General features: G+C 37.6%; 1 protein-coding gene across 1 annotated transcript in view; it reads right to left on the reverse strand.

The window, feature by feature from the left end:
- Nucleotides 1–16,980, reverse strand: part of CDC40 (cell division cycle 40) — a 39,598-nt gene that overhangs the window by 19,839 nt on the left and 2,779 nt on the right. Inside the window, exons 2-3 of the mRNA XM_065834667.2 lie at nt 10,301–10,387; nt 8,043–8,172 (exon numbers count right to left, since the gene is read on the reverse strand). Of these exons, the coding sequence (XP_065690739.1) occupies nt 8,043–8,172; nt 10,301–10,387 (217 nt within the window). The remainder of the gene's footprint in view (nt 1–8,042; nt 8,173–10,300; nt 10,388–16,980) is intronic.

The following is a 16,980-nucleotide window of genomic DNA, read 5'->3' on the forward strand; positions in this document are numbered from 1 at the left end:
TCCCAATAGCCAAAGGAGATCATCTCCCCAATCACTTCTCAGAAAGGTTACTCTCCTAGAAGATGGCCCAGTTCATTTATTTTTAGATGCTGGAGAAAAAAAAAAAAAAGATTGAAATTAACCATTTCATTAACACAGCAAGTGTTCCCATACACAAGGAGCAATCTACTTTCAGACCAACTCTGGAGCTTCAAACCTCATAAGACCCAGTTGTGGAACTATCTATGCCCAGATGTTCCGTCAATATGATATAGGGATAGAAATATTATATATACCAATGCCCTCTTATGAAATACAAATTCCCAGTACAATCTTTTTTTGTTGTTTGGCTTAGGTATTCTCGACTGTTTTTAGGATTTACTTCCATGGATAACCAAACTGAGCAGACACTGCAATTAGACTTTTGCTAATTTAACTTCCTGCTTTTATCAAGCCACTGTTTCAGTGAGTTCTTTTCCAAGCTATAAGGTTTCTGGTAGCAGCAGAGATATTACTTTGGATTTATGTCAAAATCAATACAGTGGTTTACTTGTCCTCCAACTGTATTGACACAGTCTCTGGGACTCTATTTGCTCCATGCTCGTCAAAGAGGGACAGTATTCCAATGAATAGGGCCCTTGGGCCAAGCGCAGCTTCCCGTGGAAGCGGAGACTTCTAGCTGGCTTGAATTTGGTCCAGCATCATTCTCATGGCAAAGCTCGGAACAATTTCTACTTTCTAGTGGATATGTGAAAGACAATCTTTCCTATCTGGCTTGGCCTCCTAAACGCAGCTGCAGAAGACAGCTTGCTTTTATCCTGCGCAGCTGGTATGCCTTATAATGTGCCCTGACTCCTACGTCTCCTTCAGTTTTATTCAGGAGGTAGATATTTCACACTACATTTTAGCAAGGAAAGGTACAATTCCACCTACATCCATCATTTCAGTGCACCTGAAAATGTTGGTTTAATAATAATCAGACTCCAATGTGCATTCCAGAAAGACAGTTAATTAAAAGTATGTTTACACGGTACTGTGCAAGGCAGCAAACAGAGACCCAAGGTAGCTCAGGTACGCGGAACAACTCGGCTGGACTGACCCCTTCTGCTTGCAATGGCCTCTCCGCAGAATCAAAGTAATCAGAGAATAAAGTGCCCACAATTGTAAGAGGTAAAAGCGACCGTAGATTTTGCACATAACATGAGTAAATGAAAAAAAATCAGCAGTGTTATTTCCAAGTCAGAATAATTTTAAGCTCTTAATGTATCAGTCTTACTGATGAAGTAATCCTGCCATAACCAAGTTACTGAACACTCGTAAAGAGCTTTGAGATTCATGGACAGAAAACTGTTTCTTATTAAGTAAGACATTAATATCCTCCAAAAGAGAGACTTTAAAATACTAAATGCTGCATGAATGAAGCAGTCCACATCTAGGATGAGCACTGGGTACTGAAATAGCTACAAAATGTTTTTTTTCTATCATATTCATGAACAGTTTGTGTGCAGCATGTAAAAATCCCTGACTGTGCTTGACACTGAAAATTTACATACACCCACAGAATTAAGGAGAGTATATTGCCTTTTTTTTAATTATTTTTTTAATTTTAATGGAGCTCCAAGGGGAATTATCAAGAAAAGAGAGTGCTTCTGGTGAGGGTACAGATACAGAATAAACAGATGTTTGTATTTTAAGACTCCCTAGTCCTTTCAGCCCTGCTCCAAGGACTACAACATTGGAAAAAATAATGCTAGTTCAGCTTTTGGCCATTTACATCCATCATAATAGCTTGTGAAGATAAATTTGTTTTCCTGGAGAGAAAGCTTTCTCTTTAATAGCTGAAATTATATAAGACTGACTTACATGAATGGATTCAAAATAGAGTAGATTACCTGAAACTGCAGATGCAAAACTGGTTACCAATTAGAAAAAGGTCAGACTCACGGAGCAATTATTAACGACTTTCCATCAGACTGGGAGATCTTATACAAGATCACAAAATGGCCCACCCAGACTATTTTATTCAATATTTTTATGGATTATGCCATCAGCAAGAGATCACGTACCTGTAAAATCTGCAGCTGATACAAAAGACAAGTGTGAAATATTTCACTTCAGCAAAGACATACTAAATGACAAATACCAACTGATTAGGTACAGGAAAAATAAACCGGTCTGCAAGGGCAGTGGTGTTGATAGACTTAACAAATCTATCTGACACTAATGAGAAAAAAAAAGAAATCTGAGATTTATTGCAAAGGAAAAACTATATAAAACATGGAACAGCAATGGTTAGGCCTAACCTAGACTGGCATGTCCCATTTCAAGCAATGTATTTTAAAGAACAATTTAGATAAAAATTCAGAGTTACAAGAATGATAAAATGTGGGGGGCGGGGGGAAAGCCTAAGAAAAGGTTGAAAAAAACATTCTTGTCAGTCTAAAGGGTGATGAAGGACTGAAAGTGAAAAACTGAAGGCATCAAAGGTAGTTTCAATATGTGAAATATAGAGATAGCAATGACCCTATGGTTTGATATGGCTACCGAAGGGAATACACAAAATAGTTTCATTTAAATTTGCAGCATAGAAGTTTCACAGTGGTATCAATAAAACCTCAACTATTACACTCATGAAAAAACTACAACTACAATATTTGTGTAGATTTTAAACCCATGCAAAATAGTATAAAGATAGGAATGACCTTGAAGCAATTCTGACCCAATAGATCTGACTAGATCACTGCTTTCAAGCTGTTGTCTGCGGATACATGACCTGAATATCTCCTGACTCCTTCTGGGGAGTCAGAGTCAAGAGAAGCAGGCTTGTATCCACAATAACAGGGGTTCACAACCTCTTGGGGGTCAGGGATGAAAAATCCAGACTTCAGAAAGAAAAAAAAAAAAAAAAAAGAAATGGAGAATGACTAGAGCAGTCTAAGGTTTGGCTTTTCCTTTCATGAATTACATGCCTGAACTACAATGTTTTGTACCCTAAAGAATAAGGACAGCAGCAAGTATCTGACTACTTCCATGTGCTGGTACCACAAAGACATTCTTGATAAAGAAGCTGAGGTCTGGTTGATCTGCCAGAGATCTGAGGTTTGCATTTGTTGTGCTCTTCCTCAGTTTTCCATAGACTGAGGGACAGTACAAAAGTGACTCAATTAAGCTATGGTGGTTTTGAATTTATATAAAATATATTCTGTAAGGGCAGCTCATTCTTACAAGGTTGTTTACTGCAAAGAGAAGCTGCAGATCTTAAACCTAATGTGGAAAACATCTCCAGTGCCTGTGTCAACTTCACCTCTCCAAACTCCTGGAATGAAGGGAACCTTACTGAGATGGGTAGGTCTTACCTAGATCTAAAAGGTTGTAGGTACTAAGAAGGTTTAAAGAGTGCTTTTTGATGAAATAGTTTGGGATAGTCAATAGTCAAAGAAAATAAGCAATTTGGAATGACACACAAGCCCTATCCTCAAGCAAAAGGTAGCACAGAAATCTGAAACCTCAGATAACAGGGATAGCAAGAAGCACAGAATCCTATTTAAACTGAGGGCAGTGAAATGGAAAACCCAAGCATGCATACAAATGGCAGAGGCTAATAATAATACATAGTTAGACTGGAATATCTTGTTTTAAATTAATAAACTAATGCAATTCATAGGACAATACTGACATAATTGGATAGAATACACTCTTTACCACATAGAAAGAATACAGAAATAAGAGGGTCATACCAGTGGGGAAAAACATGGTATATGGTACAGAAAGCTTAAAGAGAAATCAGATTAACAAGTTAACAGTGTAAACTAGCACTAAAGGATCCTTTGGATTAAAATTCCAGGTTTAAGTAGTGGTGAGTACAGCTGACAGGACTCCCTTACTGACTGTTGAGACAGAAGATGCAACAACCATGAAATGGTAACAGAGATTAAACAGGTGCTAGGGAAAGAAGAGATATTTTTGCTGCCTGCTTGTAGTAGGTTGTGCACATCTCGTACCAAGGTGTGATGAAACCAGTATAAATCAACAAATCAGTGTTGTTGAGGAAGCAAAGAAAGCTGTAAAAACATTTACTACAATGATCTCAATCTCCAAACAAGATGGTTATATAAAGAAGATTTTCAAAAGGAACTGAAAGTGAGCACCAAACAGTAAAGCCTTTTCCCAATGCATGGACACTTCAAAGATATCATGTTGGAGAAAAAGAACAAATGCCTGCCAGCTATTAAAAGACTTTAAAGACACCAGAAGGAAGTGAGCACAGCTGAGCAGTATGTAAAAAGAAACTATCAGAAATAAGGAGCTGTTCTTGAAAGAGCTGAAGTTGCATCCAAATGTGAAAAATACAAAGAACCAAACTCCAGCAGTTAAAGTAAGAACTGCAATAAGGTAGTGTCCCTGCAAAGCGAGGAGCAAATCATATAAGGTATGAAAACTAAGACTTGTCCTTTGTCAAAAACTGCAGGGACAGAGAGCAAACCAGACAGCATATGGGTCAACAGATGATCAAGGAATGAAAAAAAGAGAGCATCAGGAAGGAGCTTGGGGAGGCTCCTGTGCTAGAATCTTTCTTTATGGATAACATGACAAAATACCTACCTCAAAGTGAAATGTCAGGAGACTAAAGAGTCAAATGAAACGTAAAAAAAAATCGGCAGTAGACATCCAATTGATCCAAAGCCAAATTCACAGTGCTAAAACTCTCACCTAATACCGCCTCAATATGACAGAAACTGAACTTATGAAATATGACGCCAACTTTCAAAAGATGCTTCAGAGGAGATCTGGGGAACTACAGGTCAACCAACCAGACATTTGTATGGTTGGAAGTTTCAAACAGTAGAAACTATAATAAAGAAAACAATGAGTAGGCATTTGGATGAGCACTATACATTGCAGCAGTGCAGACACATCTTTCTGTACAGCAAATTATAAATCAGAATGACAAACCTTCAGAATATTTCTGAGGTGACATTCCATCATGTGAACGAGCAAAGCTTGGTTGATGTTGGATACCTTTACAAAACTTAGACTGATTCCAAGGTGCCTCAAAGACACTTCAAAAACCCAACAGGACTTTACATGGTAAATTGATTAAAAGTTACTAAAACACTGGCAAGAATAAATGGTCGGTTTCCACAGCACGGCAAAGTTGCTGGTGGATCCATGCTCAGGTCCATACTGTTCAACATACGGATGAATGATCTGGTAAAAGGGAGCAATTAGCTTTTACAAAGTTACTCAAAATTGTAGAGAAAAACACTGAAGAGAAAAGCCTCTCACTTTATTAAGGTACAGAACAAATTCACAGAGAGATTACACGCTAAACGGTGTACACAGCTTTTTGCTGCTTATTTCAGGAATGATACAGTGGAACTAAAAGAGACACAGAGAGGAACAAGCACTGCCATAGGCATAGAAAGGCTGCAACAAAGGAACAAGAAGATTGACCAGAACTTTTCAAGTGGAAGAATTGAAGTTATGTCCGAGATCTATAGAGTAAGGAATGACAAAGAAATGGTGAATAAGAAATGATTGCTCATTGTGTGTTCCAACACAAGAGACTTGGGGATATCAGGTCAAACTAGAAGATTGTTAAGTTCCACAAATTCAAACCAGAGGTACTTTACTGCAATGGTGGCAGATGAGAAAGGTCATTTGCCAAAATATATTTGGGTTTTTTTGTGATTAATACACAAGTTTCTCACTGAATATGTATTAACTTATAGAATGATTTATAAGGGTTTTTTACTTTATTTTTTGGAGACTCTGCACTAGCTGAGCTGGTTTGGATACACAATCCCATGTAGCACCTTCTCTGTCTTGTACCACACTCTTCTCTCATTTACAGTCACTGCTTATCTACATGCCAGCCACTGCAGATTTGTTTGAGACCTCCAGCCTTAGCACAATGGAGCTAAACAGCCTCACAGAGGACAGAACTCTCAAGATCCGCAACTTTTAACTAGAACGTTTACTTAATCATTAAAAACATGTATGACTTAGATTTATGCCTAGCTGTAATACTTGTGTGTTTATACTTGGTCTTTGCCTTAAAAATGGAAAAGAAACTACTGAGTTTTTAATAGATAACTTTTTGACAGCTTAAATGAATGCTGTTTTTAACAGACATTCCAGTAAGCCAGGATTTCATGCTCATTTACTGCATCTTGTAGCTTGAACTTCGGCTTGTTCTTGCAGTTTAAATTGCCTATTCCAGCCTTTTCATAGGTCCATTTTCACCATACTGAGATCATTATCTATTGAACGTTTCTAGAAAGCTGAATATGGCAGTGGCACAGTTGCCAGTGTTATCAGTCTTGAAAGCATATTTTATACTCTCCTGTAATACAGCTTTCAAAGCAGTTGCTGTACCCTGATGATATAAACCAACAGCAGGAGCTTTGAGTACTTACTAATTCTATCTTCCCCCAAACTAAACTTCACGAACAAACAAACCAACCCCAAAAAATCAAACACCACATGCCTACAGATCCTTTTTCCCAATATCTACTCTACACACAAATGCACAGCCCACACAATGTAACATTTAATTTAACAGAACAAAATCTAATTTGCCTATTCAGATCCTGAATGGGCTCCTAACTGAACTGTTCATCTAGTTCTAACACCAAAATTGCTGTCAAGTTACGCTATGGAACTACACATCCATTTCTTATATATTGGCATTTTTCTTATATTCCACATCCTAACAATCCAGTGAAAAGCACTTATTACCTAAAACTGTGTAAAAGAAAAGAAAAAGTCTTAAATATATTTCAATTTTTACAAGAAAACCCTCTAATAAAATCCAAATATGAAGATAAACTGAGGCTGTTAAGAGTCTCTGATTTTAGGTATTTTTTTCTTCCAGGTTGCACTGTAATACATGGCTCCCACATTTATTTGCAATAAAGTCCCAACCTTGTCCATCATAGAGTGCAGTAAGTGGATTCATGCATGCATAAAGCCCTAATGAAGTTCAGGTGACTCGTGTAGAGAGCTGATTGTGAGGCATGACTGTCTGGAGGGAGTAGTCTTTAGAAAGCAAATATGAATAAAGGCACAAGTTCATTGTGCAAAAAGTTGACTGTTGTGACACTTTAAGTTTTAACAGGAAGTATCAGAACTTGCCTAATAGACTGAATTTGAAGAATATAAAGTGATACTTCATCTGAAAACAAAGATTCATATCTGCAAGGCAAGCACTTGAAATAAAGTTTAAAACAGAAATGAAAGCTTGCGATGAAACACAGAAGAAAAATTAACCACTGTTGTATCAGTTTTGTTCTTTCAAACATGTTCAAAAGGATGCTTAGAATCCAGTTCTGTTTTTCCTATTAAAAAAAAAAAATCAATTTTTCTTACAATCCATAAAAATTCTATTTGAAAATCAAGCCCCTTCAAAATGCAAGTGTTCCATTTTTCAAATGAAACTATGTACAAGTGAAAAGGTTCAAGATGAGGAAACAGCACCTATAATGGTCACTAATATAGAGATACACATTTGGGTCTGTCTTTGCTAAGAATATTTTAGTAACATATTCCCACATTCTTCAATCCCTTTTCATTCAGCTTGTATCTAGAGGTGACCAGTATAAAGAACCTGACAACTCAGTAAGGCTTTCTTTTGGTTTTGAAAGCTACCTTGAGTTGAAATCACATGAAAGAACCTATTTGCATAACAGATCTACAGTGATTTGTCATACTAAAAGGGTGAAATTTTGATTTGTGTTTTTTACACTGATGCAACTAATTGAAGGATTAATTAAGAGGGGTTTGGTAGTAGGTCATACACTTGATTACACTTTCAAAGGTGATTATAAAATGAGATTTCCCAAATAAATACTATCCTTTCCAGCTTTATGGATTCTCATTTAAAGACCTTTTCCCATTGAAAGAACATTTCACATTTGAAGACCTTTTTCCCATTTTAGTAAGTCTCTTAAAAAGTAATTTACAGAACTTGCAGTCCTATTAACTGTCCTATAGAGAACGACTTATTTTGTCCAACCTGCGCACAATAAAGATGGAGGCAAATTCCACTGTTAAGGACTTACCATAGGTTGCAAATGTTCTTCTTTGTTGTTCAAACATGAAATCATTGATGTGAGCTGGTTCTGCATATCCAGAAAGCATATTTCTAGGTGCAGCCATTTGTTGAGTCCTAAATGGGTTTTCTGGTCCAAACTACATCAACAATGTTAGAAGAAAGCATATCAGAATTATGAATTCCTTATTCCTATGCATGTAGTTTTTCAGGGAAAAAAAAAATAAAAAATTGAAAGATCTGTCTTTCAAAAATTGTAATGCAAAATCCTTTTGGCTTTCTATTACTTTACGGCTACAGAATAAGCTTCTTGGTCTGTTATTTTATACAGTGATGGCTTACACAGTTGCTCTAAACAGCTCATTTCATGACTGAACTTTCTCACCTGTATTACTGGTACAAAGGACAAATCAATATCAACTACTTGACACAAACCACTGCCACTAAGTATGTGACCACTATAAGCACTCAGAAGACAAAACCAGAGCATACTGTCCCTTGTAAGGGGGAGATACCAAGATGTGAGGTCCTACTAAATTCTTGTTCTTAATACAGAAATTACACTGCCAACAATACTTTAATGCATTTAAAAAGCAACTAGCGACTTGCTGTATTATTCCAGGAAATACCCTTATGAAACCCTTCCTTGCAAGATCGCAAATGCCAGTCTTCCTGACCATACCATGGTTAGGAAAAAGAACAGTGAATACGAACAAATGCAACACATTAAGCCTAATATAAAACTAAATTTAATTGTAACTCCTGTGCTTGTCAGCTATATTTGCAGACACTGCAGGCTGTCCCACGTTAGGCCTCCCTAACTAAAACATTTACACAGGGTAACACTATGTTAAGTTTAAATCAGTACTCTTGCTCACACGCTTCATGGCTTTGGTTTGTGGCAAAATGCAAGCTTGCTATGAAAAGCACAATTTATGTGGTTCCACAAAACGTTTTCTAAATGTGCAGTATAATGAACGTAGAAATTTCAGATTGATGCAGCCTTGTCTACCTGGAATGCTAAGCCGTAGTCCAACAGCAGACAAACTGCACGACCAAGTTAAATACTAAAAAAGTGAAATGCTTGAACAGCTATTTTTATCTTTCAGATATCCTGTCAGCAATAATAAAACAGAAAGTGGTTCACATGGCACCAGGCAGTTCAAATGCAGCCTAAAATGGTTTTTCATTATACACATTGTCCTGGTTTCAGCTGGAATAGTGTCTAGTCTTTCTAGTAGCTGGAACAGCACTGTGTTTTGGATTTAGTATGAGAACAGTGTTGATAACACAGGGGTGTTTTAGCTATCGAGTAGTGCTTACATAGAGTTAAGGCCTTTTTCAGCTCTTCACACCACCCCATCAGCAAATGGGCTGGGGCTGCACAAGAAGCCAAGAGGGGGCACAGCTGAGAGCTGACCCCAACTGGCCAAAGGGATATTCCGTACCACATGATGTCATGCTTAGTATATATTTTGGTGGAAGAAGAAGGAAGTGGGGGACGTTTGTCTTCCCAAGTAACTATTATGTGTGATGGAGCGTGGCTTTCCTGGAGATGGCTGAACGTCTGCCTGCCCATGGGAGGTGGTGAATGAATCCCTTGTTTTGCTTTGCTTGTGTATACAGCTTTTGCTTTACCTATTAAACTGTCCTTATCTCTACCCACGAGTTTTCTCACTTTCACTCTTCCAATTCTCTTCCCCATCCCACTGGGGGATAATGAGTGAGTGGCTGTGTGGGGCTCAGCTGCCAGCTGGGGTTCAATCACAACACACACTTAGCATAGCTTAAGTTACTAAAATACTTAACACTGATGTGAATAGTTACACTGAAAGTGCTTGGATTTTCATTTAAAATCTTATTTTTAAAAGCCATATATCCACAAAACATACAACCATTCACTTTGCTCTAAGTGGCACAATGACTAAATAACAAAAATGTAAAAATAGCAAGAGACTACTTTAATGCAGTTCATGTTTTACTCAATATCTTTATAATGCTATTTTCCTAGCTTGATTTTTAATTCCTGTAGCTATAATTCTTATAAACACTTAAAGATTATTCTTAGAACAGCTTTATGCAGAATATTAAAATTCATTCAAAATACCAACACACCTGCATAGAATCTTTTTTCAATTTGCCCAAACTAGACTCCAAAGTACATCATGCATCCAAAGACATCTTATATGAATTTCACACAAGATTTATAGAATCCCTACCCTTTAGGCCAAAGGCACTTCTGCTCTAAAGATCAATATTGTTCCTTACCTCAGGTGCAAACATGGTATCATAAGTAGGATTGTACTGAACTTCCTTGATAGCAGGATCAAGGTGGATTCCTGTTTCCACATCTTCCTGAAATAAAACAGACATATTAATCAACCATTTTTCCCATACAGACTTTTAAACATATGACATTATCCCATTTCAGACCAAATGAGGGCTGTAGTTCAAGTTGACACTTTTAGCACTAGAAAAGAAAATAACAGCTTGGCCAAAGTTTCTATTTTTAAAGAATATTTATTGCAAAACCAATGTCACAACCTCACTGAGAAATTCAGTCTAAGATACATGTGGAATTTTGTATGTGTATCATGTACTTTTTTTTTTAAAGACTTCAGGTACACATTTTAAAACCAGTAGCAAGACTGGAGGCAAGCTTATATTTTTTGAGGATGTTTGAAAAACAGACTTGTAAAGGAGAGCCAATTAAAACTGTCACTAATTTAACACAAAACTGTGAAAACTAGATTTCTATAAAAGGTAGAAGGCAGAAGCCACAAGTAAATGTTTTGAAAGATAGTTGGGAAAAAATATTAGACATTAAAACAAACATACATAACAATGAGTTTTAGAGAATCCAATGATCCCTATTCTCCAAGTTTTTACCAAAAGTTAAATGGGTAATTCAGCTTCAGTATTAAAACACATTTTGAAGCCTGTTGTGAAAAAAATTTAACTCAACAGACGAATGGACGAGACAGAGGAGCTAACCAAAAGAACAACTTCTCAGGCAACTCAAAGGGAAAAACTCAGAGGGGCACACGCAGCTGAAGTAGAAGACAGAGATGGGAAAGAAAAAGGCTGATTAGGTGGTAGTGCTCAAAAAGATCTGGTTTCACAAAGCTCTACAAAGGCTCATTTACACTGATCTTAAATTGACCCTGCCTCCTCCTTGCTCCAATTAAGGGCTTACTTAATGAAGGAGAATGTTATTTTGTGGTATTATTACTGGTATTGCTTCCTGTACCTTTATTCTAGAATAAACGCATTTGAAAGGGATTTACAATGTGCTAGTATATTGATAATATCCCTAAAATTATACTGAAAAAGCTATCTTGGCACCAGTGTTTAATCAGTGCTTACAGGATCCAAAAGCATTTGCAATGCACAGAAGGAAGCAGCACAACAGAGGATTGAATTTTAGCAGTCACTTCTTTAATAAAAAATTACCTTGAACAAACTGAATCTTGCTTTCTATTATAGAATCTTGAAAGAGTAAAATGGCATGTTCTTTACTTATTTAACATTATTCACTATTCTCTGACATGCCGTGCCCAGAAGCACTTTTTCTCCTCAATTCAACAGCAGGTCAATTACAAACAAATTTCGTCAGGCATGCAAGACTTAAAAGGTTTTAAAACCTGGTTTTCTAGAACACAGAAAAGAAAAACAGCACCTAAAGGTCTTTGGTTTATTACTTGATAATAGTTGGTTAAAATTGCTCCAAAATAAAAAAAAAAGGAAAAAAGCATGGGGTTTTTTGTATTCTTTTGTTTTGTTTTAGCGTAGAATTGTTAAGTGCAACTAGAAGGGTTTAATCTCACTGTATACCAATTATTTTAAGAGGTAGGTTGAGCCATTGCACTGCTCTTGCTTGAGCCCTCAACACTGCCAGTTCTGCAACTGATCTCCTTTCTCCCATCACACCACCTTCCCAATTCATGGGGCCTGGTTGACAACAGCTACCGCTCCATTCACAGCCCCAACTTTCATACACTGTGAACTTGCCTGGAAACAGCACAGCAGGGCTAATCCAGTCACTCAGCAACAAAACCAGACCCCTTCATCCTCAGGTAGAACAGGAGGAGCATATCAAAACTATTTCCTAACCCATATTACCTGCACACTTATATTTCCTTTCACAGCTCCATGACCTGAGGATATTTTCCATAGACAACTTTATCAAGTCACATCATACAGCTTGCACTGCCAGCTAGAATTCACATTTTATCCATCAAATAATTTGAAAAAATAAAATTAGTATCATTGATAATATGGCAAAATTTATCTGATCCACTGTCGATGACATTTAAACAGCAGTTTACTTGAAATTAAGACAGTTTTTTTTCCTGCTCTTTAAATTGAAAAAGTGAGAAAAATCTATTTTTGCAAAAATGCCAAGAATTTTTCAGTTCTGCTATTTTTCCTCCTCTTTTCTCCCTGTTAAGTCCCATTATATGCTGCTCAGTAATTGAGAAAAGAAACAGATTGTGCCATGAAAGCTGATCCTCTGATGGACGATTATAGCAATTCTGGTTCTACTTCGCTGCTGGTGGAACAGTGCTGAGTCACTTGGAAGCCACACAATATGTTCACTCCTAGACCACCACAGGCACAGTCTTTCTGTGTGAAAACCACCGAGCCTTGAAATTGAAGCACATGTTGTATTTGTCAGAGCTACACTCCACAAGACCCCCAGCCTTACTCATGCTTTCATACATTTAGACATCAAATGATGATCTGTTAATATGCTGTTGAAACACACCATGGTTATTTTTTCATTATGCCATTTCGCTTTAAACTATACAATAATTTGAATGCGTCCCAACTGTCCAGTTTACCTTTTCAGTATTCTAACGAATTGAAACTTTTTAGTCTACAGCAAGGGTTCAAATTGCAGCAAATTATCCTGTGGTCAGCATCTCATAAACACCATTTTGAACAGCAATACAAGATTCTGGTAGGCAACAGAAACATTAAAAAAGTTAATCTAGTCCATCGACCACTTCACAAATTGGCAGGCTGTCTACACTGGGGCGTTATTTTTTGTTTGTTTGTTTTGTTTTTTAATGAGAGGAAAGAACTCGTCAGCAACCTCTGCACATGGTGAAGATCACTGGGTACCAACTGCGTGCATCATCAGACCATTTCAGCAGAACTCAGCTTTCTAAGACACAGAAAATGAAAAAAAGTAAACACAACAGGTTTTATAACTGACCCTTTATGCTGGCAAGAGCCATCAGAACTTGGCTGCATGCATTCTAGATGCATTTGCCACAGCTACAGCGAACAGGGAAGGGATCACAGGAGCAGCAGTCTGGCAGAGCTGTGCCTGAGATAAGGTAATCTGAAGGATCACGTCCCTCTGCTGTGTTGCGTTTTTTCTTTTGGTCACACACAACACGTCTTGATTTATCTAAAAGCCGAAGGTGTGCAATTCATCATGTCACTTATGCCCCAAGCGTCACACAAGTGGCTCTGCGGGCTGGCAGACTATCAGCAGCTGGGCTGAAAGAGAAGGGCACCTGTGAATTCAGTGATGGACTGAGTATTACTCCACTCATAAAGGCACTGGAGTCGTAAAAGGGGACATCAAGAAGCCGTCCATTTAAACAGATACAGTGCTCCTCCAGAGAAAGCTAAACTTTCAGCTGCAGGATTGGCAGAGAAGCAGCTTGTGTTTGCTGCAACTTGGAAATTGCATAAATATGGGCTTCATGGCATGCTGCACTATCATTAAAGGTGGTACACCCCATATAACCTGCAAAAGAAGAATGAAGGTTTTCAGAAGTCATATTTTACTGACTACGGCTTTCGTGGAAGACAATACAACGGAGCCACAAACTTCAGCTCTACATGTCACCTCTGCTTTTCTCAGCACCTGTGACTAGAGCCCAGATGAAATACAGTAAGCGACATGCTATTGGTAAGGGCCCAAAAAAGAAAAATAAAGAATGATCAAAGGTCTAGGAAAATGTGACCTGTATAGAAAAACTGAGCAACCTAATTCAGCCTAAAAAAAGATTCAGATTATACAACTTAGCGGAAACAGTCTGGACAGCCAAACACTGAAGTTGTTCAGTCTGTAGATTCACTGTGGTTTGGTAGACAGGTTAAAGGAGTGTCTGTCCAGGCAGATGCAAGTATCACTCTTGATGCAAGGCAAAAAATAAGCATAGGATGCCTAACCACTGAATTACTTGATGTGGTGGGGGTTTTGTATTGTTTTGTTTGTTTTTGTTAAATAGATATGATGTATACTTACTTGCAGTATTAGGTTGACTTACAGCTCAAATATGATTTGATTAGATAAAAAAATAATTTGATACTTAAATATTCTCCTTTTGCCTTTTCTGTGTTGTGTTTCACCCTATCACTGGGGAATGGCACTCAGGGCTGTACTCTGGAGTATCAACATTTCCTGAGGAATCTACCCTGAGACAGAAAGAAGCTTTTGACACTAAGTGTAGACAAACAGGTGCTTCATTATAACTCCCTAGAGACCAGAGAATGTCTAGCTCCTACCAAGGCATCCTCCTTTAGTCCCACCATAAAGGCCCTTTGGCCAGTTAAAAGTCAGTACAGGAAAGAGCACAGGAAATAAAAGAGATTTTAGATCATAAATCAGATTAGCTTTCCTTCTCACAGATTCCTTAAACATGCCACAATCCTGTTTTTCTTCAGAAAAACCCTGCCTGAATGTCATAAACCAAAATTGTTACCACTTATGAAAAGTACTTGATTTATACAATCCAATATTGTTCAATAATTAAAAAAAAAAGAAAATAACAAAAAAGAAAAAAAGCTTGCTAGAAGTTTTATATGTATGCAAGAAAAAACCACCTTTGAGTTAAGAACAGGCCCAATCTCTGTAATAGGCATCAAAGCAAAACCTTATATAAAAGAAACAAGCTGCAGCACACGCTGCAACACTGGATGCTAATAGTGCTCCTTATAAAGAATATATTTTTTACATTAAGACAACTCACAGTCCTTTTAATCTACAATATTTTTCATTTTCAGCCAAATTCTGTAATATGCCCACTGTGCTAATATGTGGCTACCTCTAAGTTTAATGAGAGTTGTTTATGCACTTAGAAGCAGAATTCCACAGGTAAATCTCGACTGTTTGTCTAAACACAAAGTTTGTTAGAACAAAGCAAAGGTCAGAGTCTTATAGTTTCGTATCAGGCAAGCAAAGAGTTGCAATGCCTATGGTGTGTTTCTTTCTTTTTTCTGGACATTTTATATAATAAACCTACAACATTCCTTTCTCCACAGGTAAATTCATTACTAATTAGCCAAATAGTTTAAAAGGGCAAGCTGTGTTGCATAAGATTTAATTAGTTTTAATTATCCATTAAATTAAAATCTAGTATCCCATGAGCCACAGAGGCTTTAGCAGTTTGTCACTTTCTCATTCTTGCATAAACCACTTGGGCTGTCTAATATGCAATATTATCTCATTCCAAAGATTTTCAGATTTATTACCAGTAGATGAATGGCATTTACAGTGAATTCCCAACATTAAAATTTGGTTGTTACTAGCTTTTAGTCATTCTACGCATTCATACACTCTTAATAGTAAACGTCCGTTCACTAGCTTCAACAGAATAAAAAGAAAGCATGAAGAAAAGCATATGTTAAACGGTTTTGTTGAACTAGGCTAGAGTACAGCATCTTGCATGATGTCAACTTCTAAACATCTATTCTCTATAAGATATTTTGTGGAAAAGAATGCAGGAAAACTCACCATATTAACAGAAGCTGAGGCATTCCTAACAAATAACACCCTCCAAATCACTAATTTTCATGACTGCTACAGAATGGTTGCAAACTAACTGTACTTCTCTCTCCACAGCTGGGCAAGGATTATGTTTTGAAGAACATTAAAAAATGTGACTGTAGTCTATTTCTTCCCCTGAAGTCGTGTTTTTCTGGACACCTGCATAGTGCCAAAGGTAAACTAGATTCAAAAGAAAAATAGACCAGAGACTTCCAACCCCTTCCCACATTAAAGACAACACAAACCCACCAGCTCCTGTACTGGGCCAGGCCAGCCCAGTTGATGTCGAGCCAGTTGAGTATCATCTCCTCAGAACCAGTGAACAAGACGCTGTAGATCAATACTGTAAAATGTGCTCCCATCCAAGTCTCACCCTGAACTGACAGACATCAAACAGTAAATGTTCTCTCCACAAGCAAAGCTTGTAGCTGCAACATTTCCTGTGAAAGTGATTTCTTCACAGAATGTGCAATTTCCTTCAGCATTTTTAATTCATTAGTGAAGGTAAATATGTGGAAGAGCCTCTGTCAACAACACAGCCACCCTCACCTGCAACCTGATGATGTTATCTGGAGTAAGAAAATACCTTGATTCATCTATCCACTCTTCCCACATCAGCCTTACTATACTTGATGCCTAGAGCAGAGTATGAACAGGGCAACTGTACATGATACTACTTCTGCACTCTCCCAACAGCCAACTATTTTCAGGTCCCAAGACTTTGTGAGCTTGAAAAAAAAACTGGATTTACTGGTATCTCTTCCTTCAGTGGATCTCTTCCAACTACTTGTCCAGACTCTCCTTGTAACAGTGTAAACTTCTTGCATATACAATATTGTTTGGCATGGGAATAGCCCTACTACATGTTGCAAAAAGAACTACATCCTTCTGTTTGTTTTGAACCCAGCTCCTACCAGTTATAGTTGCTGTACTGGTAGAGACAGTGAGTATTCAACCCCCTCTATTGCTGTTTAACGATTTTGCAGGTCTCTGTCATATTTTTCCACTCAGTCATCTCTTTTTCAGTTTTGGCCTCCTCAGTAATTTCTCACACAGAAGCGGGACCCTTCTTCAACCTGGTTGCCCTTCTTTGAACTTTCTGCAGTTCTCATGTATCTATCCTCTTCTGAATGAAGGGACCAGAAGCACACACTTTCTT

Source organism: Patagioenas fasciata, chromosome 3 (genome assembly GCF_037038585.1).
Source record: "Patagioenas fasciata isolate bPatFas1 chromosome 3, bPatFas1.hap1, whole genome shotgun sequence".
In the NCBI taxonomy this organism is placed as follows: domain Eukaryota; kingdom Metazoa; phylum Chordata; class Aves; order Columbiformes; family Columbidae; genus Patagioenas; species Patagioenas fasciata.